Source organism: Talpa europaea (genome assembly GCF_964194135.1).
Source record: "Talpa europaea genome assembly, chromosome: X".
NCBI classification, from domain to species: domain Eukaryota; kingdom Metazoa; phylum Chordata; class Mammalia; order Eulipotyphla; family Talpidae; genus Talpa; species Talpa europaea.
This window is the reverse complement of record NC_140081.1, coordinates 25,214,106-25,240,871: the sequence shown is the minus strand read 5'-3', so window position 1 is coordinate 25,240,871 and position 26,766 is coordinate 25,214,106. Positions and strand designations below refer to the sequence as shown.

The 26,766-nt window shown below is 51.5% G+C and overlaps 1 protein-coding gene across 3 annotated transcripts; it reads left to right on the top strand.

Annotated features, from left to right (window-relative positions):
- Positions 1–2,114: 2,114 nt before the first annotated feature.
- Positions 2,115–26,407, top strand: BCOR (BCL6 corepressor; the record flags this gene model as incomplete). 3 transcript variants are annotated; one of them, XM_084258295.1, is made up of 14 exons in its annotated part: positions 2,115–2,200; positions 3,503–3,581; positions 4,497–7,337; positions 7,990–8,043; positions 8,522–8,708; positions 15,038–15,298; positions 15,767–16,009; positions 16,607–16,932; positions 17,261–17,515; positions 22,332–22,498; positions 23,984–24,129; positions 24,553–24,630; positions 24,842–24,998; positions 26,116–26,407. In XM_084258295.1, the coding sequence occupies 14 exons, from the start codon at positions 2,115–2,117 to the stop codon at positions 26,405–26,407; spliced, it is 5,172 nt and encodes a 1,723-aa protein (XP_084114421.1). The 3 variants fall into 3 exon arrangements, with proteins under 3 accessions (XP_084114421.1, XP_084114420.1, XP_084114422.1); XM_084258294.1 differs by having other exon boundaries at positions 15,665–16,009; XM_084258296.1 differs by lacking the exon at positions 7,990–8,043.
- Positions 26,408–26,766: the final 359 nt, after the last annotated feature.

Sequence of the window (26,766 nt, the reverse complement as noted above, 5' to 3'; positions counted from 1 at the left end):
GGGACCTTGGGGTGTCCACGGCAAGATCCCACTACTGCAGCCCGTGACCAGGACATTGGCCCCAAGGACTGTTGTCTATAGTAGGTCACCCAGAATGTCTTCCTTTTGTTAAGAGGGGCAACAGGGGATAGGGAGGGGACACTGTGGTGACGGGCTCTGCCTAATGGTGGAAAAGGGAAGAAAAAACCCATGAGTCCCCCTCCAGAACATTTTTTTTTATATGGAAGAACTGGGTGTCGGCCAGAGGTGTGGGGGTGGAGGGGGTGAAAGGATTCACCAGAGACAGAGTGGGGAGCAGAACAGGCAGAGCCACTGAAATACACTGCTGAGGGGAGCAGCGGGCGAGGCAGGAGAGGGCTGCTGCGCCATGTGGGTCAGCTCCCTGGCCAGGGATGGAACTCAGGCTGTAGCTGTGGTAGAGCTGAGACAACCCCTGGGCCGCCAGGGAGGCCCCCAGAACATTCTTGAAACATGTGAGCCTCTCTTTTGGGGCACTGTGGCTAACCCATTGGAAAAGCCCTTGGCTCTTGGAAGAAAGAGAATCTACCTGGAGAATTTCACCAGGCCTGATGCAACTGCCGATTGCGGCCCCTTGCCTTTCCTTCTGCAATTCATTGTTGAGCTCTCTGCGTCCACGGATCTGTGTGTGAGGCTCTTGATTAACAGACGGTGTTCTATGTATAGGGGCCGGTGGGGGATGCTGGTGGACAAAGGACCTAGTTAGGACAAAGAGATGTGGGAGGATAGTCTGGTCTTTGGGTTCGGATCTCCCAGGTGCCCCTCCACCTTCACCCTCAATTACTCTGGGAAAGAGAGTCCTGACCCGGTGCCTCCAACCCAGCCGACCTGGCAGTCTGCTCCATGTGCTAAAGTGTAAAAGCAAGCATTTGCATATTTTTTCCTGCTAACAAAGGAAATGTGTCGACTTAGGGAACATTTGGGCTTTCGGAAACTCTGTGGGTGGGTGTGTGAGGGAGGAGAGAGAAAAGTTCCTCTGATGATCTGCACACCAATGATTTCACACTTAGGTTCGAGTCCTGTGTAAGATGCCACGGCCGGGTCCGGACAAGGGAGACTGTGATGTGTTTGTGAGCAGGGAATTGCTGAGGGCCATCGGTCCCAGGCATTAAAGGCTCCCCTACTTATTAACCCAGCATTTAACAGCAGGATATGGGCTGAAGCGCAGTCAAAAGAAACGGCTCAACCTCCAAAGAGCAATTAAAATCCTGCACGAGGATAAATCACGCGCCGTGATAATCCTGTTAATAAAATGCAGCTTGTCCTGACCCTTCACTCATGCAGCAAACTAGAATGTGATGCTGGTGGGGCTAGTGGGCAGAGAAGGTAAGGGAGGTGGGGGAGAGGTGCTCTTCCCTCCCCTGCCCTCACAGCCTCCCCCTCCCGGTAGGTGGAAAATGGGTGACTTTTGCCCGCTCCTGGTGTGCCAGCGGCTCGCCCGGGCTGCTAAGACTTTCTGCGCTCGCTAATGATTTCTTGTCCCCAGCGAGCAGGCGTCATTGAATTACTCAGCCGCCTCCCTCTGCTGCTCCCAGGCCAAACCACCCAGGTTGGGTGCTTAATCTAATCTGGGGCTCAGTTGGGGCAGCTAGCCAGCCCACCGACTCTTTTTAACCCCCATCTGTAAGTTGCACACTCCACCTGGATGGAAGTTCCCAGACCCTGGCTATCCTGCAGTCCAGCCTCTGGAAGAATCAGTGTGTGACACTCTGGGATCCACACATCCACATGTGTTCTCCAAAGGCAGGGAAAGAGGAAGGCAGGAAGGCCACAGTGCAGGGGGCTGAGGGGGCATGATACCTGCTGTGTTGGGGGCAGGAGGGAGTGGCGCTTTAACCCTCTCCTTACCCCCCCTCCCCAGGCTGTTGGGGAAGCCACTGTGGCCCTCGCCTGTACCTTCGCGTCAGGTATATTTCTCCCATCCTGGGCCTCTGGAAGCACAGTCCGCCTTCCCCAAGTCTGCGTTCTTTATGAATTGCCTAGAAAGAGGCCCCCCCCCCTTCCCTGTTTGGCTTTTCTTTATTCAGCCTCCTGGGATTTTTTTTCTTTTAAACAGACTAGACGCTTGAAGAAAAGCTGCCATCCAAGAAGACGACATGCTTTCAGCAACCCCCCTGTATGGGAACGTTCACAGCTGGATGAACAGCGAGAGGGTCCGCATGTGTGGGATCAACGAAGACAGGTGAATGAGCGGATCTCTTCCCCCTGGGCTCCTGAGCGGAGCCAGTGCCGAAGCCCCCTCATCTTCTCGAAGCCAGAGTGGGCCCAAAAGGGGCGGGGGAGATAGAGCTCCCGCCTAACCTGCAGCCCTTGATTTACAGTTTTAACAGGCAACCTGGCTCAGCGAAGCATTGCCGCCCTTTAAAAGATTAGCCCCTAAAGCGGCCTTTCAGTGCACTTTCGTCCTTAATTTATTATTTCATATTTATGAAGGAGAATTAATCCCAGCCTATATGCTGCTTTAACTCTAAATGTCAGGAGTGTGGGCCCAGGTGGATCGGCATTCGATGTGCTTTTAAAACAAATAGTTTGCTCAGTAATAAATGGGGAGATAGCCACCCTTCACTTCATTTAAGCCCAGGCTTTCTCATTGTCCTCTGCCGCCTGCTCACTGTGGCCACTGGCTCCTGGTTTCAGTCACCCGACAGATCTGTTAGACTTCCTAATCAGTAATTTCGGAGTGTGGGGGTTGAGGCAGCTAAGCAGTAGATGATTGAAGCTGCTCTTCAGGGTAATGATGAAACTTTCCTCTGCTGCTTGTCAGAGATTTTATCCTGGGGATTTAGAAGTTGGCACCAAGTGCTTTCTTTATCGATGCTCTCTGATAACAAGTCCCAGGGCAGCCGCAGCAGCCTGGCACAGATGTGCGGCTTCCTCAGGAGCCTGGAGCAGCTGACATTTGTATGATATTAGTGTGTATCCCTCTCATTTTGATAAAGGCAGTCAAATATGGCTTCATTATCACCATGGAAACCAGTTTCTTAGGACATGGCACCTAACTTTGTTTGGGGACAAGTTTTGAAAGCCTGCCCTCATGGGTAACACGGAAGTGATTGATGCTGCCAGCTTGTCCCTAGTCTCTGGCTTTCTGGTCCCCCTTCAGTCTTTGGCTGTTGCATGACTTCATGACTGGCCTCAGGTGGCGCTTGTAAGGGTCAGCTAGTACAGCAGAGCACTAATTGACCTCTCCAGAAAAAAGGGGCTGCGGATGCATGGGAGAAGTATTTGTGCTATTCTGGCTCATCAAGTTCAGGATCGCATTTGTGTCTTCATGTCTCCATTGCCCTGCCTTTCATTTTACTCTGTCCAGTTGAGTCGGCATTGGGGACAGCTTCCACTATGGACCATTGGGGAGGAATAGGTATTTTTTTAGGGGCAATCTGAATAAATGGAGTTACTAGGAACTGGCCTGTTGTGGGGAGATCTGTGAAAGCTGGATTAGGCGAGGAATGCTTTCATGAAATTGATGTGTCCTTTTAAATAGGAAAATTCCGGTAAACGATGGTGACGCTTCAAAGGCCAGACTGGAACTAAGGGAAGAAAATCCCTTGAACCACAACGTGGTAAGAGATTAATGGCTTTTGTTGATGTACTATCTGAATATCAGTGATTTGTCATCGATCTGTGCGTTAATTTGCATACTATTAAAGGGCCTTTTGGGGGCGGTGTTGGGGGGGGCGGAGGCGGGGGGGGGGAGGGGTGGGGTTCAGGGCAGTGTGGAGGAGGGAGTATAGCTAGTTCCAGTGGCAGGACAAAGCTTCACCCAAGCACTTCCTATTCACCTGCTTGGCTGTGCACTCCTTTCATCCTCGTCCCCTAGTGCCACACCAGTGCACCCAACAGGATAAATTCCCAGCTTCCAAGTAGACCCTTAGGGTTCACCTTTCCAGTAAAATATGAAACACAGAACTGTCTTTAGACACCAGGGAGAGGAAGTCAAAAGACACAACCACAGTTTGACCCATGGCCTTTTCATTGATTTAGAAAGGAGACAGCCAAAGTCCTCCTACCCTGCCACTGTTTCTTGTTATGTTAAATAATGCCTTCCTACATCTAGGAAAAATGCAGTGAACTCTGCCCCAGCCCCCCACTTAACAGACCCCCCCTTCTGTGGCCTTCTGTACCCCATGAAGGCAGTGTTGAGTAGTGGGGTGTCATCTCAGTTGCAGCAAAGAATTTTTGCTGAGAAGGTGAATTTTCCAGAGTTAATAGATGACTGAATTAATGTATGGGCCTCAAGTCGAAAGGGATCAAGTTTTTCCGTGCTTTCAGGATACTAGCTGAACAGAGGCAAGCAAAGGGTTTTGAATATGGGAGGAGGGGCCGGGCCCAGCTCTGTGAAGACTGACTTTTCTAACCCCTTCTGCCCAGCTGTTGAGGTTGATATCCTATTGTACTAGTTTGGTTGTACCACGGGGATGGGCCCAGCTACTTTGACCGCCCGGCCTAAGTAACGCCCATGTCCTTCTTCTGCAAAGGTGGACGCAACTACGGCCCATCGGATTGATGGCCTGGCAGGACTGAGCATGGACCGCACTGGCCTGATCCGAGAAGGGCTGCGTGTCCCCGGAAACATCGTCTATTCTAGTTTGTGTGGACTGGGCTCAGAGAAAGGTCGGGAGGCTGCCACGAGCACTCTAGGTGGTCTTGGGTTTTCTTCTGAGAGAAATCCAGAGATGCAGTTCAAACCCAATACACCCGAGGCAGTGGAGGCCTCCGCTGTCTCTGGAAAAGCCCCAAATGGCTTCAGTGCTATATATAAAACACCGCCTGGAATACAAAAAAGTGCTGTCCCTACAGCGGAAACATTGGGCTTGGACAGGCCTTCCAGTGACAAACAGAGCCCGCTCAACATCAATGGTGCTAGTTACCTGCGGCTGCCCTGGGTCAATCCTTACATGGAAGGTGCCACATCAGCCATCTACCCTTTCCTTGACTCGCCAAATAAGTATTCACTGAACATGTACAAGGCCTTGCTACCTCAGCAGTCCTACAGCTTGGCCCAGCCACTGTATTCTCCGGTCTGCACCAACGGGGAGCGCTTTCTCTACCTGCCGCCACCTCACTACGTCAGTCCCCACATCCCGTCTTCCCTGGCTTCACCCATGAGGCTCTCGACACCCTCCGCCTCCCCAGCCATCCCTCCCCTGGTCCACTGCGCAGACAAAAGCCTGCCCTGGAAGATGGGCGTCAGCCCCGGGAACCCTGTCGAGTCCCATGCCTACCCTCACATCCAGAACAGTAAACAGTCTAGGGTCCCCTCTGCCAAGGCGGTCACCAGTGGCCTGCCTGGGGACACAGCTCTCCTGTTGCCCCCCTCTCCTCGGCCTTCACCCCGAGTCCACCTTCCCTCCCAGCCCACTACAGACACCTACTCAGAATTCCACAAGCACTACGCCAGAATCTCCACCTCTCCCTCAGTCACCCTGTCGAAGCCATACATGACAGTAAGCAGCGAGTTCCCCGGGGCCAGACTCTCTAATGGCAAGTATCCAAAGGCCCCCGAAGGGGCCGATGGTGCCCAACCAGTTCCCGGGCACACCCGGAAAACAGTGGGTCAAGACAGAAAAGATGGTGGTTCGCCTCCTCTGTTGGAGAAGCAGACGGTTACCAAAGACGTCACCGACAAGCCACTAGACTTGTCCTCTAAAGTGGTGGATGTCGATGCTTCCAAAGCTGACCACATGAAAAAGATGGCCCCCACAGTGCTGGTCCACAGCAGAGCTGGAAGCGGCTTGGTGCTCTCCGGAAGTGAGCTGCCGAAAGAAACATCTCCTCCAGGAAATGGCTGTGCTATCTATAGATCTGAAATCATTAGCACTGCTCCCTCGTCCTGGGTGGTGCCTGGGCCAAGTCCTAACGAAGAAAGCAATGGCAAAAGCCTGCCGCTGAAAAACAAGGCCCTGGACTGGGCGATACCCCAGCAGCGGAGTTCATCATGCCCCCGCATGGGCGGCACAGATGCTGTGGTCACTAATGTTTCAGGATCAGTGTCAAGTGCTGGCCGCCCGGCCTCAGCATCACCAGCCCCCAACGCCAACTCTGATGGCAGCAAGACCAGCAGGAGCTCCGTGGACACCACACCATCCGTCATTCAGCACGTGGGCCAGCCCCCCACCACGCCTGCCAAGCACAGCGGCGGCACCAGCAGCAAGGGCGCCAAAGCCAGCAACCCAGAACCGAGCTTCAAAGCAAATGAGAATGGCCTCCCTCCAAGCTCAATATTTCTGTCTCCAAATGAGGCGTTCAGGTCCCCACCTATTCCCTACCCCCGGAGTTACCTCCCATACCCAGCGCCTGAGGGCATTGCTATCAGTCCTCTCTCCTTACATGGCAAGGGACCTGTCTACCCTCACCCGGTTTTGTTGCCCAATGGCAGTCTCTTTCCTGGCCACCTCGCCCCGAAGCCCGGACTGCCCTATGGGCTGCCCACGGGCCGGCCAGAGTTTGTGACCTACCAAGATGCGCTGGGGCTGGGCATGGTGCACCCCATGTTGATACCTCACACGCCCATCGAGATCACTAAAGAAGAGAAACCAGAGAGACGGTCTCGATCCCACGAGCGAGCCCGCTACGAGGACCCAACCCTCCGCAACCGGTTTTCCGAGATATTGGAAGCTAGCAGCACCAAGTTGCATCCAGACGTCCCTGCCGATAAGAACCTAAAGCCGAGCCCCAGCTGGAATCCAGGGAAAACTGCCCTCAAAAGCGACAAGCTTGTCTATGTCGACCTCCTCCGGGAAGAGCCAGATGCTAAAACTGACCCAAACGTGTCCAAACCTGGCTTCGCCGCAGAGAGCGTGAGCCAGAGCACTGAGCCCAGCAAGCCCCCAACTGATCCGGCCCTGCAGCCGCACCGAGATTTCCTCACCCTCCGGGAAGAGCTGGGGCGCATCAGTGACTTCCATGAAGCTTACGCTTTCAAACAGGCTCCAGGCCAGTCGGTCTTCAGCCTGAGCAAGGAGAGTGTTCCAGCAGGGACCAACAAGGAGAACCTGGGGATACCAGTTTCCACTCCGTTCCTGGAGCCCACTCTGGGCAGCGATGGCCCCTCCGTAACTTTTGGTAAAACCCAAGAAGACCCCAAACCATTTTGTGTGGGCGGTGCCCCACCGAGTGTGGACGTCACCCCCACCTATACCAAAGATGGAGCTGATGAGGCGGAGTCTAATGATGGCAAAGTTCTGAAACCGAAGCCATCTAAGCTGGCAAAGAGAATCGCAAACTCCGCCGGTTACGTGGGTGACCGATTCAAGTGTGTCACTACTGAACTGTACGCAGATTCCAGTCAGCTCAGCCGGGAGCAGCGCGCATTGCAGGTGAGCCCCCTCCCCACCGAATGTCAGTAACTTTACCAGGTGTCAGTTTTTTAATGTGTAAAGAGAATTGGGGGAGTGTAGTAGGACAGGACACCGGGCAGATGTGGTTAGCTAAGCTTATGGTAATTTAAATGTATGAAATGTGTCCAGTAAGGGGACGTGAGTGGTGGTACTTAGGAGGTTCATGTGTCTGGGTACTTTTAAGTTATTCTGTAGATTTTAAGAGAACGCCACTGGAATGCTGATAAGGGAAGTTGTAATTATTGCGAAGGCTATCTAAAGACTGCATGACGTTTACCTATCAATTGCTTTGATTTCTCTGCCATTACTGTATGTTAACAAATAGAAGTGCTGCTTAGAATGCCTTACATGATAATTGGTGGAGGTGTGTAGCAGCCGCATGTCTGTGGGATTCATGCAATTTTTTTTCCACAAAAAAAAAAAAGCTCGCTTAAAGGAATAGAGTATGTATTTAACTTGTTAGTGAATTATGATAGATGTTGTATAGGAATTTCCTTAAGATATTTTACTTTTAATTAAGAGATATATAAAGCCAAATTGTTTTGCAATGTTAAGAAAAAATTGGTTTATGCTTATAAAAATGGATGAAGTTATCTAAATGATCCATTGAGTGCCCATTTTAATTACATAGATGGAAGGATTACAAGAGGACAGTATTTTATGTCTACCCGCTGCTTACTGTGAGGTCAGTTCTTCAAATTTTTATTACTAGAATCTTACATAAACCTTTTGAGTTAAATTTCATTTCCAAATATACAAAGGGAAGTTTGTGGGCCATGGTCGTCTTTATTCATTGTGCATTTCGTTTTCCTTTCTGTTGTTTTCTTGTTTTGTTTTCTTTGCGTTGTGTTTTTGTTTTGTTTTATTTACCTCCCAAAGAGAATGTCTGTCTCTGTGCACTCGTGTATGTATGGCTATACATACACACTGCATATATATCTATATACATATGACTTTATGAATAAAGAATGGGACTCCTTATATTTAGATACTCTTAAATTTGTATCTGTTAAATTTTAAAGTATCTCAGTTGTATTGTAAATTGTGGTTGGTTTTGGGCAAACTTTTCTTTGAAAATACTTTCCTTTAAGGTAAGGCAAATGAAATAGCTTTTATGGTAAGGTGTTGTGTTTTTTTTTTTTCCATTTCCATTCTCTTTCTAGCGTGCAATGATGCGCTTCTCAGAGTTGGAGATGAAAGAACGAGAAGGTGGCCACCCAGCAACCAAAGACTCAGAGGTGTGCAAATTCAGCCCTGCAGACTGGGAAAGGTTGAAAGGAAATCAGGACAAAAAGCCAAAGTCGGTCGCCCTGGAGGAGGCAATTGCAGACCAGAATGATGCTGAGAGATGTAAGTCACTCCAGGCGGCTTCTGTGTCATACCTCATCTGTGCATCTGTGAGACTGGGTGATTGTGCTCCTAGGGCGCGCGCGTGTGTATGTGTGTGTGTGTGGTGGGGGGCAACAAGAAGTGATTCCCTTGTAATGGCCACATGTCCAGTTGGCGGCAGCTTGGAGAAACAGGCCACTCTTGCCATCAGAGGAAGGGTTAATTGTCTTTGTGAACTTTGTGGCATTGGGGAATGAGATACCCATGAAAGATTGTTTCCCGGGGCACCTCTCGTCCTCCTAAACACTGGTCCCGTTAGTAACAGTGTGATACAATGCAGCAGAGGAATGACAGCGGAGACCTATGTGTGCCTAGCCTGTGTTCTATTTCGTGTGGCTATATTTTTTTGTAGCGATTTGGGCAGAGGCAGCTCCCCAGCCCCAGTGCAAGAAGTCTTTCATTCTCCCTCCAGAGGGAGAGGTTTTGTTGAAATGTGAGGAAGTCACCATAAACATGAGCATAATTCTTCTCTTTGGTAGGACCCTTTGCCATCATTGTGAGTGGGCAACACGTCCTGGAGCGTGGTCCAAATGAAGGTGTTCTTTCCAGCAAAGAGAGACTGTTATGTCTTGGAGACCATATCTGGGAAGAAAGCTAGTGCTGGCCTCTGGTTGTGATCTTTTTTTCAGTCCCAATAGCTGTTCCCCCCACTGCATTTGGCTTTGGGGTTTGCTTGTGAGGCTTCCAGGTGGGTAAGATGTGTTGGCAGCAAACGGATGAGGTCTTTCTCGTTTCTTACGTGTGTGTGCCTGAGGCCTGAAGTCCACTCTGGACCTCCAAGCTTACTGGTGAAGGTGAATCAGGGCCTCTAGGTGAACTTCGGAGTGCGAGTGGGTGCATCGGAGAGCTCTGTGTCATTGGGTGCGTCGGAGAGCTCTGGTGCCTGATGGGGTTTGGGAAATGTGTGGTTTTCTACTTGCTGGGAGAAATGCCCCCTGCCCAGCACCCCCAGCTCCTCCTTGGTGTCAAAAGACCTATGGCCAGTCTTCTGGGTAAGCCTCACCATGACTGGTTCGCTCTGCATTAATCCCTCAGAAAGTACTTTCTGTTGCTAGTGAGTGGAGGCCTTCCCCGCATGGCAGGAACTCTTGATGTACCTGCAGTAAATGTACCCTTACCTTCACCTTGGGGGGCTGAGGCGGAAGTGGAGAATCCTAGCCATTCTTGAATGAAACAGCAAAGAAGAAGCCTCCCTCCTCACCATGCTCTCTGCAGACACACAATCCTTCCTTCCTTTTGACTCGCCAACTCTGGGCAAGTTTCTCAGAGAGACCTGGTGGAAATGAGGAAAGCTAAGGTAATGGGAAGGTGCCACACTCCAGGAGGAGGAACTGCCTTTGTTACAGGGCAACCCCAATGTGAAATGGGTTGGCCTGACTGTGGGTCCTCATCTGCACGCTTAAAAGGGACTTAGAATGAGACTCAACCGCAGGTACACCCAAAAAGGGTTTATTTCAAGAAGGGGAAATGAAGAAATGAATAACTCAGGGAGAAAGAGAAATTGGTGAATGCGTCCTACCCGTTCCACTGAGCTGGTACCCCAATAGCACACTGAGAACTGGAGAAAACCAAGGGCCCCCAGGACCCACGTGTCTGGTTATATACCAAGCTTGGCTGCTTAACTCCACCCTCAGTTCCCAGCAACCCTCCTTCGGTGGTGATGACATTATGGGATCTGTAGTCCCTGGGGTCGTGGATCTCTTTGGTTTGGCGTGGGGGAGGGGTCCATAAAACCTGTTTGCGGAGTTTGTTCAGGACGTCCTTGCCCCCCAGCACCTTCAAGAGAGAATTTGTCTCTGTTCTGGTGAGGGAGACCGGGGGAAAGGAATGGAAAGGTAGCCAGCCCCGAGTCTTCTGTCCTGTTCTCTGGTTTTCCAGGAACATGGCCAGACCCAGGATGAGCACTGCCTGTCACATGTCAGTGGTCTCCCCTTGGCTTTTTGCCAAGAGAAGTTTGTGTCTTTCTCGTTGAATCTAGAGAACTCAGTGTGATCCGTGAGCGGTGGAGCCCAAGCCCCAGATAGTTTGAAAAATGCTCCCTTCCACCGTCCAAGTTCAGGCTGTCCTGAAACACGCAGGACAGTGCCCAGTGAGCCAGGAATCACCACTGTGGGCAAGGGAAGGTTTGGGGAGGTTGAACGGGACTCGGGTTTAAGAATTGTGGCAATGAAGGAGACGCGTCACCACCACGTGCCTTCTGGGAATTTGGGGGCTTGTGGTTGGTCAAGAAGAGAAGCCTAGAGGAGCTGTTGTCCTTGCCGCCACCATCCAGGGGCCAGCAGGTGCTGCATTCATTCAGCTGCAGATGAACGAGCCTTGTCCTGGGCCCTTAAGTCTTGAGTCCATATGCGCTTAGACCCTGCTCCATGTTGGTTCCCTTCTCGCGGGGTCAGCGTGTCCCAGAGCCCAACTGAGAGCATGTGGGAGCTAGGATGGAGACAGGATGCCTTCCAGGGGTCTTCCAGCCAGGTGATGGCCACCCGGGTGTGGACCCCTTTTTTGGGGGGGGGCCTCGTTTAAGTGAACCGACTTGAAAATACAGTGATCAGGGTTTTCGTTTATTCCTTATGGAAGCAGGAGTAGATAGAGTCACGTTTTTATTTTAGTAGTTTAACAAATGAGGAAACTCCTCAGACATGGAGGTTCATCAATAGGAGGCATCGGAGGCATCGGGAGGATGGGGAGTGGCAGGGGGCATCCGTCCCTTCTCCAACTTGGAAAAACTGCCTCCCTTGCCAGCCTCTTGGCCAGAGTTCACCTAGGACCTGCTCAGGGGCAGTGCTGGGGCAGGAACTAGAGGAAGCCCCAGTCAGAGGGCTTCGGGAAACCTCCTTCTGGGAGAACACCTGTATGTTTTGTAAACTCTTTGGAGTTAGGAAGAGATACTCCCCGTGCCCCTTCTGTGGAGGGTGGTATATGTTTTAACAAGGTTTGCCTTTACTGGAGGTGATAAGGTTACTTGCAGAGGAGGGAGTGGCAATCCTGGGGCACCCCAGCCCCTCAAACTTTCCCACCTTATTTAGGGCTCACTGGGTGGGCCTGGCTCACCAGTGGTGAGGGTGCTTTGTTGCTATGGTGACTTATAAATGTTGCCATGGTGATTGCCTCTGTGAGATAGCGCTATGGCACAACCATGATAAATTATGGGATGTATGTGCCGTGAGTCATATGACCATGTGCAGGGAGCAGGTGTTAAACCATGAACAGCACAGTCACATTCACATCTGCTTCGATCAAGTGACCGAGGGCCACATGGCTTCCCACTTTTTGAAGGGCTGAAAGTAGCACCCATGGCAGATCCTGCTGGTTAGGACCCGGATCTGTCTATCTTCTTTGCCCTCAAATGTAACCCTAAGGGGTTGTTGGCCCAGCCTCACAGAGGAGCCCCAGGTCCAGTGGTCAGGGGTGTGGCCGGGGCCTCTCCTCCATGACTGGTGGTCGTGTGCATCTTGGGCAGTCACAGTGGGTGTTCTTTTGCATTGTTACTCTGAGTGAGGTCATGTTAGATTTTAGAGGCATCACTGGGGAATCGGAATCTTTGCTCTAAGAGGCTCAGTGGTTGGGAGGAGGGTGGATGGGACCTCGTTCGGGCAAAGATCCTCTTGTGAAGTAGGCAAGAAAGCTATGGAGGCGAGTTCTTCCTCAGGAGGAGGAGGTGCAGACAGTCCCCTGTAGGGTCCTTGGGCCTGTTCAGAAGGTCTTGGGAAAGGAGCCCCGCTGGCCGCTGACTGGCAGCGGCGATGAGAGGCACCTTCTCTGCCCTGGCCGGGGCGGGGCCGCCCTGCACACCCAGGCAGCTTTCACCAGGTGGGAAACCCGGACGAGACAAGGGAGGGACTAATCTTGCAGGGGTGCTCTTGTTTGTTGAGGAACAGGTCCCCAGTCGCTGCTTAAGCCAGCATAGGTCTTCCGGGTGGCTATCTCTGGGCAGTAGCTGCTGGCGCTGTGGCAGAGGGTCGGGTAGGTGAGCTATCACCTGATTTCCTGGAAAGTTTGGGCAGATTGAGAGTGTTAACAGGTTGTGACAAGGAGACCCGGGGTTAAAATGGAAACTGTGGAAGTAGAGTTGGAAACATTGGATTGAGAAGTATTTGATCTGCTTGGGAGACATCTCAGAGGCCGTGGGGCCTCGCGCTGGCTAAAGTAGCTGCCTGATCACGACCCAGTCACGTCTGCTTTCAAATCCCTTGGTTTGAACCAGCCTTCCTACCCAAAATGGGGAGGGGAGCACATCTTAAAATTAATTTTAAAATAGCACATGGTAGTTCCTGCGATAGCTCCCCAACCCTGTCCCATGGGGCTCACAGGGGAGGCTGACTGGACCAGACAAATGGTGTAACTAGGGGGGTGCTCACATCTTCAAACTTCAAGCTGGCCTGAGACAGAGTCTCGGCATCCTTTTGCTAAAGTGATTTCTCTGGCCTTTCCCCTTCTACCCCGCTAGACCCGGGAGGCAGCCGCTCGCAGTAACACTTCCACTTTCCAACTTAAGGGGGCGTAGTTGTAAATTGGCACTGTGAATGCCAGGGCGGGTAAGAGGGTGACAGAGTAGTTAGAGAGCCACAGCCCTGCGACTGGCACAGTTGAATTGCCTGGCCCGGAGGTCTGGTGAGCAGCAACTTTTATTCCATTGTCTCCTAGGACACTGCCCCAACAGCCAGCTATGGCGGTGTTTTGGGGGTGCCTTCCCAGTCCATACTATGCACTTTTCATGAGGGAGGAGGTCGGTGACTCCCTTATTCCCTTGCAAGAGTGGACAATGGCCCCCCTCTGTCCCACCTTGGGATGCCTTGGAGAGGAGGTGAATGGGCTCCTTCCACGTTGAAAGCACAGGCTAGCCATGGTGGGGGCAGGGGAGGGGGGCGGACACTACCGTGCCTGGAATGCTCCCCAGAGATAGGGGATAAGCCTGCTGGTTAGAAGTAGGAGTGCTGTGTGATGGGAACTGGGGACAGGAGGTATGGGCTCAGCACATGAGGGGTGTGTTTATTATTTATCTAGAAATGAACTTGGCGGCTTAGCTCAGTGTTACGGAAATACCGAGCTCATCCCCCTGGTGATGTGGAGGATCAGCGTGAGGCCACCCCCTTCATGTCACAGTGACTATTTGGAATTATTTGGTTCTTAGAAAAAAAACGTGACCAGCGAAGCGTCAGTGAGCTACTTCCTAGGCTAGAGCAAAAGGAGGGCGCGATGTTGGGCTGAGGTGGTTGAAGGAAAAGCCACGAGTCAGTGCTGGGTGGGGCAGAGGGCACAGAAGTGGCGCCAGCAGTGCTGGAGTAAGCAGTTTTGCTGTTGTCTTTAAAGGACACGTGGTGATGAAGGGACGAAGTCTTGTCTTTGGCCTGTCCTTAGATGCTCGCATGTGAAGTAGGGCACGAAGAAGACTGCCAGGCCGAGTGACCAGCGTCCCTGTGGCTGTGCGTGTTGTCACCCAGATGCTGGGGTCTAGAGGGCCTTCTGGGTGGGAAGTGGGAACAGCTTTATGGTTCAGTGATGCGCTCCCCGCCCCCACCTTCCCCTGGCTTAGCAAAAGAGGACCCAGGATGAGCAGGGGTGGGGTTGAGTCCTTTGAAATTGCCCGACTCTGTGCGCGCACCAGGAATGGCTCCTTTGCACCTTCTGCCCTTGCCAGGGTCCAGGTGGCCCTGGTCTCTCCCGGCTTCCATGCCTCCCAGCGCCCTTTCCCGTGCCTTTTGCCTCATCATCTCCCCTGTTGTCTTAAGTGAACATTGGTGTTATCCCTTCTGGAGATGACATTTTGGGGATATTTGGTCTCTTTATTGTATCAGCTTTCCTTTTATTTCAGAATAATGACCTCAGCAGATGTTTCCATAGAGATTTTTAGGTCAGCCCCAGCCTGGTTAGATCTTGCTGTGGGGTCACCCGCCATCTGTGGACAAGGGCCCTGGAGGGGACCCGAGCACCATCAAAGATGTGTCGGGAAGGGAGTTCTTTCATGATGCATGAAAAAAAATAAAAATAAAAAAGATAGTGCTGATGCCTCATCTCTCCTTGATTTTCCTCGTGCCCTAACTCTCAAAGGGTAGAAAGTTGTGAGTGGTATATGCCTCGCTTTCTGCTTCACTTGCCCACAGTCCTGCTGTCCTTCTTTTGGGAAGTGCTGTTTCTAAGGGTTTTGTGCTGCCAGTGTGGAAGACCCCCGACCTCCAAAGAAGGGTGGGTTAATTGCAGATTGCCACAGCATGGAGGCTCCTGCTCCCCAAACCCTACCTCCCCCTGTTGACCTGTGACTCTTCATTTGTGTGTTCTTGTTTCCCCTCCCCCAGGTGAGTATGGTGCTGGAAATAAACATGATCCCTTCGAAGCCTCAGAGGACAAAGATCTACCCGTGGAGAAGTACTTCGTGGACAGGCAGCCTGCAAGTGAGCCGCCTGCCGACCAGGCGTCTGTAGACATGCCACACAGCCCTACTCTCCGGCTGGACCGAAAGCGCAAAGTCTCAGGTGACAGCAGCCTCGCTGAGACCGCTGTGGAGGAGCTGTCTGAGGACCCTCTACTGAAAGCCAAGCGAAGACGGGTCTCCAAAGGTGAGTTCAGGCAGCTTTGCTGACCTCTGGGTGTGGCCAAAGGTGGATGGACAGGAGATGTGCCCACCTAGCCACAGGGTGCCTGGGGCGTCATGGGCGGAGTTCGAGTCCCCTTCTGGAGTCCCACCCCCCCACCTAAAGCCTTAGGGAAGCCCCTGGCACCTCCCCTCCTCCCAAGCCAGATGTAGGAGCTCAGGCCCCAAAAGTGGCCAAAGACAAGTAGACCCCCTCCCAAGATTTGGGGACAAGGTTAAGAGAGACTGTAACCACACCCCACCCCTCCCCCACCCTATTAGTGATGCATAAAAGAGTTTGTTCCCCCCCCCAGGGGGCTTTTTCATTAATTTGTAGTTATTTCTCCATTAGATGACTGGCCTGAGAGGGAAATGACAAACAGTTCCTCTAACCACTTAGAAGAGCCACATTATAGTGAGCTGACCAACCTGAAGGTGTGCATTGAATTAACAGGGCTCCATCCTAAAAAGCAACGCCACTTGCTGCACCTTAGAGAACGGTGGGAACAGCAGGTGTCGGCAGCAGAGGGCAAACCTGGCCGGCAGGGCAGGAAGGAAGTGACCCAGGCTGTGCAGCCTGAGGTTGCTGCCCAGGGCAATAACATCACCGAAGAGAAGCCTGGCAAGAAAAGGGCAGAGGCGAAAGGCAACAGAAGCTGGTCAGAAGAGTCTCTGAAATCCAGTGACAATGAACCAGGTACATAGCTGGCTCGCCCCACTCCTGGAGGGTGGGTGCCCCACTTCTGTGGGAAAGGACCCTTGACTAGCCTGAGTACTGTAGAAGTTGACTGGGATGTGGCAGGCGGGGAGTTTGTTCATATTGTCCTTGCACCCTGCACTTCCTTCTGGAATGTACGGAAAAAGGAGCCTGACTCCCCAGGTTTTCCTTATCCAGCCTGCGGCTGGGCAGCAAAGGGAGATCTGGGTGACCCCAGGGACTTGCCAGCAGCCTCATTCCTGCCTCAGGCTAAGTCTGGTGGTCAGGTCCTGATGGTCCAGGCCCCCAGTGGGTAGGGGCAGGAGAGCAGGAAGGCCTTGGCTTCTGCCCGCAAGTCCTGGCCCTTTGAAGAACTTGCCACTTGGCTTTTGTGGGTTAACCTATTTGCCGTTTGAATGTGGGATAATTAAAATATTAATGCTTTGAAAACATAATTGGTATATCTTTAAAAACTGAAGCCGCTCCAGTGATCAGTGCTAACAATGGGCTTTTCTTTCCACACCGGCTACAACTGTGTAACGCCTGCTTCTTCCCCCCCCCCCCACCCGTCTGCCCACCACCCCCCTCCGGATTCAGGCTTGCCTGTGTTCTCCGGCTCTCCGCCCATGAAGAGCCTTTCATCCACCAATGCAAGCGGCAAAAAGCAGACTCAGCCAAGCTGCACACCAGCCTCGAGGCCTCCTGCCAAACAGCAGAAAATTAAAGAAAATCAGAAGACAGATGTGCTGTGTGCAGACGAAGAAGACGATTGCCAGGCTGCCTCCCTGCTGCAGAAATACACCGACAACAGTGAGAAACCATCCGGGAAGAGACTGTGCAAAACCAAGCACTTGATCCCGCAGGAGTCCAGGCGGGGCTTGTCACTGGCAGGGGACTACTACGTGGAGAATGCTGATGGCAAGGTACCTTTTGCTCCTCGCTTCCCCTGGGCCTGTGTGAGCACATTCCGCTCTATTGCCTCTTTGCTTCTGGGGACAAAGCTCTCCTTTTCCGGACCCATCCCTCCGGCCTCCCCTCCCCCATCCTAATGGGGCAGGTCTCCTGGTGATAGTGAAGTTTCCGACTAGTAAGAATGAAACCCTTTTCCCCAACCCCCTCCCCACACCCCACTTGCCCCCCAAACAAAAGGCAAAAGTGCCTTCTCCACTCACGTTTGTGATATGGGAGGAGGGAAGGAGGCCTGTGTGGGAAGAGGCCCCGAATGTCTGAGCTGTCCCGGTCTCGTGATAGGTGACCTTCCGGAGATTCAGAAAGCGGCCTGAGCCCAGCTCCGACTATGATCTGTCACCAGCCAAGCAGGACCAGAAACCCTTCGACCGTTTGCAGCAATTGCTACCGGCTTCCCAGCCCTCACAGCTGCCGCGCTCAACCTCCCCTCCGGAGACCATCCAGTCTCGCCCGATGCCGCCCGAAGCCCGGAGACTTATTGTCAATAAGAACGCCGGTGAGACCCTCCTGCAGCGCGCTGCCCGCCTTGGCTACGAGGTGAGTCTCCTTGTGGGTGCCCTGGATTCAGGGGGCACGCTGGCTGGGGGAGGGGGTTCTCGGAGCCCAACCTCCTCCCCATCTGGGGGCTGGGCTGGGGGTTCCAGCAGGATGTTTGTGTTCGCCCAGCTCTCTCGTGCTGCTGCCTATTCTTTGGTGGCTTGTTCAATCGCGGTGTGAAAAGAAAGGCCTCTCTGATGTTCAGTTCGTGTTCAGGCAGGTAGGCTGCTTCGGCATCCTCCAGTCTCGCTCACTTATCTCTGATATAAAATCTGACATAACCCAGGGCTTGGCGACTGGGCGAATTTTAATGAGGCCTTTTGGATTCTGATTAGCAAGGGGGAGAGAAGTTATTCGCTCTATTTGGGGTTGCTTGTGCTGTCTCGAAGAGCCGTGCTCCCCCCACAGGGCCACCACCAGGAAATGTCTGTGCAGGAGAGGGCGGGGGGAGGGGAGGCAGAACCAAGCGGTGTCTCTGAGAGTATGATGGGGGGGACACTTGACTTTGCCCCAAACTCTCTGCCCTTCCCACCCAGCATGGCCGATGACAGTGATAGCTGCTATCTCTGCAGCGCTGTAGAGAAAAAGATAGCCTCTTTCTTTCTAAGCCCAGATCATCTGCAGTCACTCATTTCCCCCATCCCGCATCTTTGCGTGGTAGTAACTTAGTATCACCCTACTTTCCGGTGAGAAAGCTGAGCCCCCAGAGGGGTTCAGTGACTTGTATCAGGAGTAATCCTGCCTGACCCCCAATGCCCACCCCTGCCCCACCCCCTCCTCTGGCTTGCTTGGAGTTGCCCTTTTTACAGTTCAGAACCTCTGCGAGACAGATGACTCCCTCTGCCCTGTGCGTCTCCCCCACTGCACTTGTCAGTTGGAATTGTGATGTAATAGCCCACAGGGCAAAGGCACTTTTTTAATGCTGGCATCAGCCCACTGGGAATTGAGCGGTGAAAATAAAATGCGGTTCAGCAGGCTGAGCGTGGAGGTGTGGATGAGTGGCGGGTGGCAGGACCCAGGCTGGCCCCGGGCTCTAGTGAAGGCTCTCGGGGCGTGCCCAGAGCCCTGTCTTCCATGCCCCAGCAGCTCTGTACTGCCGTCCGTTGCACCCTCCTCCACCCTAAGTGCCCCCCATATGACTTGTGTGGCTAGGAAGTTAGAACCCTGCAGAACAGGCCTTCAAAGAACGAGCACTTTCTTACTTTGAGGGTATTTTTGGTTGTTGGCTGAATGTGCCGTTTGTATCGACGTGTCTCTTTTGGAGATCTCTGAATTACCTGGCAAGACCTCTCTGGAATGATTTGTAGTTAGTTCAGTACCTACAGATGAAATCCAAGCGGTTTCCTGTGAGCCAACAGCAGCAGCACGTAAGAGGGACAGGGTGGGTGTTGCACGTGGCGCTGAACTAGACCCTGCACGCCAGGTGTTCACCTGAGAGTAGTCATGGTTGAGAAAATAGCCTTTTGTGCTTCCAGCAAGCACTGGGCTGAGGAGGTGGGCAGGAAAGCAGCCTGCCACTGAGGCCAGGGTTCCTGGCTTTGTCTTTGATCTTGTCATTTCCACCAGTCTCCCTTTGGGACCAGATACCTCGAGAGATCAGTGTTGGTCCTATTAGGAACTTTCTATTTTGGTTGCTTTCCTAGAGTTGGTGGGTCTGAAGGCCCTGGACCAAGGTGCACTTGATCTTTTTTTAAGAATACCAGGCCTTTGATGGCACATCGTGGCCTTGAGAATGTTCGTGTTGGACCAGGTTTTGCCTTCTTCATAGGTAAATTTCAATATATATGTATTGCACAGGCCACCGGTTTTGATGCTGAACATTTTCACTACTAGATGAACTTTCTTCTCAACTGTCTAGAATTTCATTAGGCAGAATTGTAAATGTTGGAACTATAGCCTTAAACCTTGCTCAGGCAACTTACACCTTGAAGGATGTTTTGCTAACCTGGCTTAAAGTGTGATTGGAGTGCACAGGTTTGAGAGGACTTTTCCTGAAGTTACTTTCTGCTTAGTTAGAGATACCATATGCAATCGAAAGGCTATCCCAGCCTTCGGTTGTGTTAATCTGGTTCTCAAACTTTAGATACACCCTGTCTTGAGCTTTGTGTTAAATCCGACCACTTGCATAGCTGGAGGTGCTCTCGCATCTTCCTCTCCTGGTAAGAAGACTTCTGTTTCTTCTGTTTCTTAGGCTGAAATGCCAGTGTGCAACCACACACTTGTGCGTTCCGAGGTGATGGTGAAATTTTCTATGAATTGAATAAATCATGTTTTTAAAAAAGTTAATGAGGCATTTAATTAATTAACAATGTCGGGTTTATGGCCTTTATGGTTACATTTTGCCGTTAATGGCATTCGGCTTATAGCCGCTTAACAGGGAATTGTCCAACAAAAACAGTTCGATTTTGTTGGGGAACGGATGGCCTGCCCTTCCAACACTCCCATTTCTAGTGCAGAAAATAAGCCAAGAAATGTATTGGGTAGACAGACTTCCCGGCCTCTTGAGCCTTCTCTCTAACGATTGGTGGCAGCGGTTGCCATCAGCTTAGAGGATCACCCCTCCCCTCTATCTAGGAGAGCGTAGTTAGCCCACTTGACCCCCAACAGAGAAGGTCTGCTCCTCAGGGCTGGACTGCATCCCTCTGGCTGGGGCCCAGTCTGGGCCTTTTTGAAGCTTCCCAGTCGAGCCGGTACCACAAGACCTGAGTTTTACAGGTTTACAGCTTTGTGTTCATTGACCTTGGGGTTTGCCCTCTCTGGGCCTCAGGTCCCCCGCCCCCAACCTCAGTGTTGAATGAGAACAGTCCCACCTTCCTTCTTGATACCTCAGAGGTTACCCAGAGATAATAGGAAACCTGAGCAATTGGGGAAATGAGAAGCCATGTCAGTAGCTCCCTGGTGCCAACATGGTTGAGCTGAAGACAGCTCGTGGCAAAAAGAAAGTCAGGATCCTACTGCCTTTGCTGCCATCCTCCAGAAAAAGAGAATTGACTTGCCCATCAGCTTTGGCCTCCTCTCACTTCTAGGTACCCTCCAGTCACCCCTGGTAGCCAGGAAGGTTTCCAGGTGAGGCCGTAATTGTGAGCAAATAACCCTGGGTTGATGGGACACCAGGCGGGCTGCGGGGCCCCGGGCGAATTGATCTGTGCACAGCAGTCGGTGGTGCTCAGGCCTGATCCTCGAGCCACGTGATGGGCCCTCTCCCTGGCTAGGGCACACAACTCATTAGCTTGCAGCCGTCCACTAGAGTCTGGCCAGTGAGGGCCTGCTAAAAGAGCGGCAGCTTCACGCGGTATCCTGGATACCAGGGCTCAGGCCAGGTGGCCTGGGAGCCCAGAGGATTGTGGGCTTTCTGGCAGGTTGGGAATTGAACGAAGAGACGCTTTTGTGGGCATGCCTTTTTTCTCTCCCTCCTCTTGTTTTGGAAGGGAACTGCCACGGTGACCCAAGGCAACGGGCACCTGGAAACCTTCTTGGCTACCAGGGGTGATTGGAGGGTACCTAGTTTATTGGCTTGTAACATTAGGTTTGCAGCATATGGAACATTCTAGTTAGCTCCTTAGCGAGTAGTCACCTTTAGCAAGGGATGTGTCCCAGAAAGGACAGAAAAAGTTTTTCAGAACCCATGCCACACCTCTGAGCAGCTAGAATGACCCCTGTGTTGGATTTAATAGCTCAGTTATTCAAGAGTTGACACAGGGAGGCTTGCTCTGACCGCCTGAGCTCCCCCTCACCAGGCGGTCTGGGTGCTGGGCTACCTCCAGGCTCTGCTTATTGACAAGCTCCCTGCCAGGCGCATGACTTGTAGGAGAATAGTGTGACATGTTTTCTGGTGGCAAATGCTGTTCGTGTGTTTGAAAACTTTCTTAATCAAGGTAATAAAACAATGAATAAATTACTGCTCTGCTTACTGGGAGCAGTTCATATTAATATTTTAACATGCCAAGGAAGTAAGATTAATAACAATGATTCTAATGCAAACTGTTGACACAGAGCACCTTTTGAGAAGGGGGCAGGGCACACTTGTTTTATTTAGTTTTTGAAATGTGTACGTTGCAGTGTGTGGCATATCAGACCCGTTATTAATTTAAGTAAATATGAAGGTATTATATTGATTCATCCCCGAGTGAGGTAGAGCGCAAGGCCAAACAGAAAACAGGGTGACGTGAAGCTTTTTGTGTAGTTAGATGATGTATGTGGTGCATAGAGTCCTCTTTGACGCCACTTAAACAGAAGTGTTTGTGACCCAACCTCAGATTTGGGGTCTTTACAGGAGTGTGAGGATCTGGGTAACACAAGTGTCTCCTCCTCTCCCCCGCCCTCCCCGTTGTGGAATGTTTTCCAGATGATTTTAATTTCACTATAGGCCTCAGTCGTCCATACTTTTATCTAAGCATGTGTTGTTGTCAGTAAGCACCTCCTGAGCGGAGCGTGGAAGCCCTGCGGTTCCCAGTGCGTTGTCTGAGACTTCAGCAGCCAAGACCCCTCTGTGCTGGCCATGCGGGGCCCTCGGCTGAGAGACTTTTGTAGCTCTCTGATTGTTCCCTCTGAGTAGCCCTATGGAGAAGTTCACAGGTAACTTGTGAAGGCCCAGCAGCTGGGGCAGCAGGGCCAGGTTTCAAATATAGTCACCGGCCTACAGAACCCTCGACACTATCTCCACTGAAACTTCCTACCACCTGCCTGGGCCACATTGGGGTTTTGGACCCAAGGATGTGTGCCTTTGAAAGCAGCATTCACTGCCAAGTTGTGGAGAGGTCACCTTTACAAGGTTCACTAAGCAGTGGTCTCATGGCACCCCTCCTTACCCCCACAGGAAGTGGTCTTATACTGCTTGGAGAACAAGATCTGTGATGTGAACCATCGAGACAATGCAGGTTACTGTGCCCTCCATGAAGCTTGTGCGAGGGGATGGCTCAACATCGTGCGACATCTCCTTGAATATGGCGCTGATGTCAACTGCAGTGCCCAGGATGGAACCAGGTCAGTGGTGGGTCTTGCTCTCCGCCTGGCCCTGTCGGGGCATGGACAGTGGCTCTTGGGGTATGTGAGACACCTGTAGAGGAAAGGTGGGGGCATGACATGGTGACGCTTTAATGGCAGAGTCCTCTAGAATGGAAGTGAATAGGACTTTCTGAAAAATTTAGAACTTTCAGAAGTTTGTCATGCTCTCGTGGACAGAAGTCCCCCTAAGGGTGGAGGCCTGCTTAAATAATCGGGACTGTTGCCTTCTTAAGATCTTAGACTCTGTTAACATCTATTAAATGATGATGTTTTAAAATATACGTGGAGCCGAAATAACCTGGAATTCGGACGGACAGACTCGTTGCAGTAGGACCTGTCATCTCCACCTATGTTCCCAGGCCTGGCCCTCACCCTGCATGTGGCCTGGGTTTATTGGTCAGAGGCCCAGGACCGAGCCGGCACCTTCCTGGTCGGCATTGGGTCGCACCCGGGGGGCTTTCCTCACAGTTGTAATCTCAAGCAAACCAAAGCATACACGCTGTTTCACAGCCCCCAGAGAGCAGCCCTTGGGATGAAACTTGGGGCAGTGTCCCGTCTCCCCAGCCCCGCACCCCCCTCCTATGTGGATACACAGGTGGAAGGACTCTGTACCCTCCTGAAAGCCCTGCTTTTGGGCCAGAAGGTTGATTATTGATCTGAGCTGGCAAGCCCCAGCTTTCAGGAGAAACTTCACTTTGCACTTAGTCTCTTTTGAAAAGGAGTACATGTTTTTTTTAAAAAATGGTCCAACAGGGCTTCCCTGGTAGTGCAGGGGTTAAAGTCTCAGCACTAACAAGCAGGGCCAGGGAGCTGACCCACATGGTGCAGCAGACACGTCTCCTGTCTCCCCCGCTGCTCCCCTCAGCAGTGTACTTCAGTCAGTCTGCCTGTTCTGTTCCCCACTCTGTCTCTGGTGAATCCTCTCACCCTCCCTGCACCTCTGGCCTACACCCTACATTTATTTATGTATGCATAAATAAATAAAAATAAATCTTAAAAAAAAGAAATAAAAAATGGTCTAACAATTGTTGTTTCAGCTTCATGAATGTGGGCCTATTCTCCGCCCCACTACCACCACCGCCCCTGCCACTCCCCCTTGAGTCGTGGTCATCTTATAATCTGTCACTTCTTAAATTCATTGAAAACATTCTCATTTTGGCTTGAGTTTCTCCTTGGTCCCTGGCTTAAGATTGATTTGCATTTGAGAACGAGGCCTGAAATAATCCCTTCACCTGCCCTGTGAAGGGTCCTGAGTAGCAATACCAACAGGGTAATTCTTTGCTTGACCTCAGGCCGATCACCGTGCCTCAGTTTCTGAATCTGGAATGGCAGTGAAACCCATACACACCTCGGTGAAATACTGAGTCTAGGTTTGGCACATACTGCCAGTTTTGCCTGTTGGTCTCAGAGGCAGGTGTTATGCAGACGTTGAACGCCCCGCCTTCTCCATCATGTCTTTCCTAGGCCTCTCCATGATGCCGTCGAGAATGATCACTTGGAAATTGTCCGCTTGCTCCTCTCCTATGGTGCTGACCCCACTTTAGCTACGTACTCAGGTAGAACCATAATGAAAATGACCCACAGCGAACTTATGGAAAAGTTTTTAACAGGTACGCAAAAGATCCGGAAATGTTCTTATTCAAACCTCTACACGGTCACTTCTGGCCACAGCATGCCCCTCACTTCCTCGCCCACCTTTGTTCATTTCTGTCACGCTGACTGGGAAAGGCAGCATAAAGCTGGTCTGTCCAGTAGGCGATATACTTTAGTTTTGCATCTGAGGGCTAAAGAAATTCCAGGCTAGCTTTAGTCTGGGCAGACTGGGGCGTGAAAGGGGGTTCGTCACGGGTAGACGGGTGAGGCAAGTATGTTGGTTTTCGTCAGATTTGGCAGGTGGTTGGGTGCCAGAGAGAAGTGCAGAAAGGGAGGGAGTATCTTGGGGTGGACAGGAAGTGATATGGCAGCCGCTTCTGAATTTGTAGGGGAAAATCCCCCTAATCCATCTTATTTCTCTTATTTTCCTCTCCCTCCAGATTATTTGAATGACCTGCAAGGTCGCAGTGACGATGACTCCAATGGCTCCTGGGAGTTCTACGGCAGCTCTGTGTGTGGTGAGCCGTGTTCTGTTTAGTTGCGCCGGCCGCGAATGGGTCACAAAACATTTCTTTGGCGTGGGTTGGGGTTGGCCGGTGGTGGGTACTCTGAGCAGGGCTGGACTGGGAAAGAATCCATAACGTTGAGGGTCCTTTTCCCTTTTTGACGACGGCCGAAATCTCGTTGTGGCTTACCGGTTCTCTTTCTCCCTTGTTTGCCTTCCTTTAGAGCCCGATGATGAAAGTGGATATGATGTCTTGGCAAATCCCCCAGGACCCGAAGACCAGGATGATGACGATGAGACCTACAGCGATGTGTTTGAATTTGAATTTTCCGAAAGCCCCCTCTTACCTTGTTACAATGTCCAAGTGTCCGTCGCTCAGGGGTGAGCATGACTTTCAAGGGCTTGAGAAGTAACCAGTCTCCTCTTGGGGTGGCAGGAGTTAGAAATGCCTTTAAAGAGACAAGGCTGGGAATTCCTGAGTGTCCATGAAGTTCACATAATGCAACAGCTCTTTTCTGGAAAAGGTGTGCCTGGGGGGTGGGCACGGCCTGGTATAACACTTCCCCAGAGCTCAAAGGACATTGACGTCAGTGACTGAAATTTCATGGAGAAGCAAGCAGCTTGGATCTTTCTTTCACTAAACTTTTGGGACAGGGTCCTTAGGAGCCTTCCCAGGCACTTGAGGTCTACCTGACCATACCCGCTTCTCTGGGAGACTAGGAGTTGCATTATCTGGCCCCCAGGGCTGTGTATGTTAGCAGAGCTGGTGAGAACAGTCTTTCTCCCGTGATCTGCCCCATGAGCAACCCCTTGGGGTGTCCATGTCGGAGACCATTTTCCATGTTGACAAAGGTGCTTCGTGAGCAATTCCTCCTCCACCCCTGAAGCTGTAACCTTATATGCTGCTACAGCAACATTTTATTAGTAATAGAAATCATAAAGTGTGGCAGGGTGTCACGTAGGAATGCAGTGATTTCCTTCTCAAAAGTGTCATTCCCCAAAGCCTTGAGGGCTGGGGTGGAGGTGTGGGAAAGGCCGAGTGTCAGCGTGTGTTTCTAACTCTCGCTTTGTGATCAAAGAGGCCTTTGCCACGTACTGCTTGGGACCCAGGCTGACTAGAGTGGGGTGCTCACTTGGATCGTGGTGACTGGCTGTGGCCAGAGCTGCATGAACCTTTGCCCAGTGGTTCCTATCGCCACCAGTGGAGCTGGAGCGGCCAGTGGCGAGGCCTGTCCAGAAGCTCCACTGCTTGTGTCAGAGTTGGTTGGTCCTCCCTAGTTGGTCTCTTACTAAAGCCACATGAGCCCAGAGTTCCCACCACTAGAAGCACGTCCTCTCTTCTAGGTATTGGAGCTGGGGGGAGAAGGGGCGCGTCACAGTTGGTGTGCAAGCAAAGCAGCAGTAACTGGCCCATCATCCTATAGTTAGGGGGAGTGAATCATTGGCAGCATTTCTAATTTTGCCAGAAACTCAGACAACTGTCCTTTCTCTTCTGTAGGCCTCGAAACTGGCTATTGCTTTTGGATGTGCTGAAGAAATTGAAAATGTCCTCCCGCATATTCCGTTGCAATTTCCCAAATGTGGAAATTGTCACCATCGCCGAGGCAGAATTTTACCGACAAGTTTCAGCAAGTCTCTTGTTCTCTTGCCCCAAAGACCTGGAAGCCTTTAACCCCGAGAGCAAAGAGCTGTTAGATCTGGTAGAGTTCACCAGCGAGCTGCAGACTCTGCTGGGCTCCTCCGTGGAGTGGCTCCACCCCAGCGACATGGCCTCGGACGACTACTGGTGAGCTCGCCAGGCCAGCCGTGTACAGTGTGTCATAGTGTTAATCCTTGTGCATATGTGTCATAATACGACTATTTCTGTAAAGAAAGGACACTATTACATATGAAAATATCTCTTCTTTATATAAGAGAAATGACTCCAGTTGGAAGGACTTAGAAACATGTTTTTTTCTTTTTAAACTTTTCAGTCAGTTTTTATGAAGTTGTTATAATGTTTCTTTACTTTTCAATGCACACATACTTTGGGATATGTTTGTTTTTACTTGGGATGTTTGTTTCTTTTCTTTTTTTAAGGAGAAAATGGGAAAAAGGAGCTCCACTCTGTGACTTAATTTCATACAAAGCTCCAGTGACAGAGTCTGTA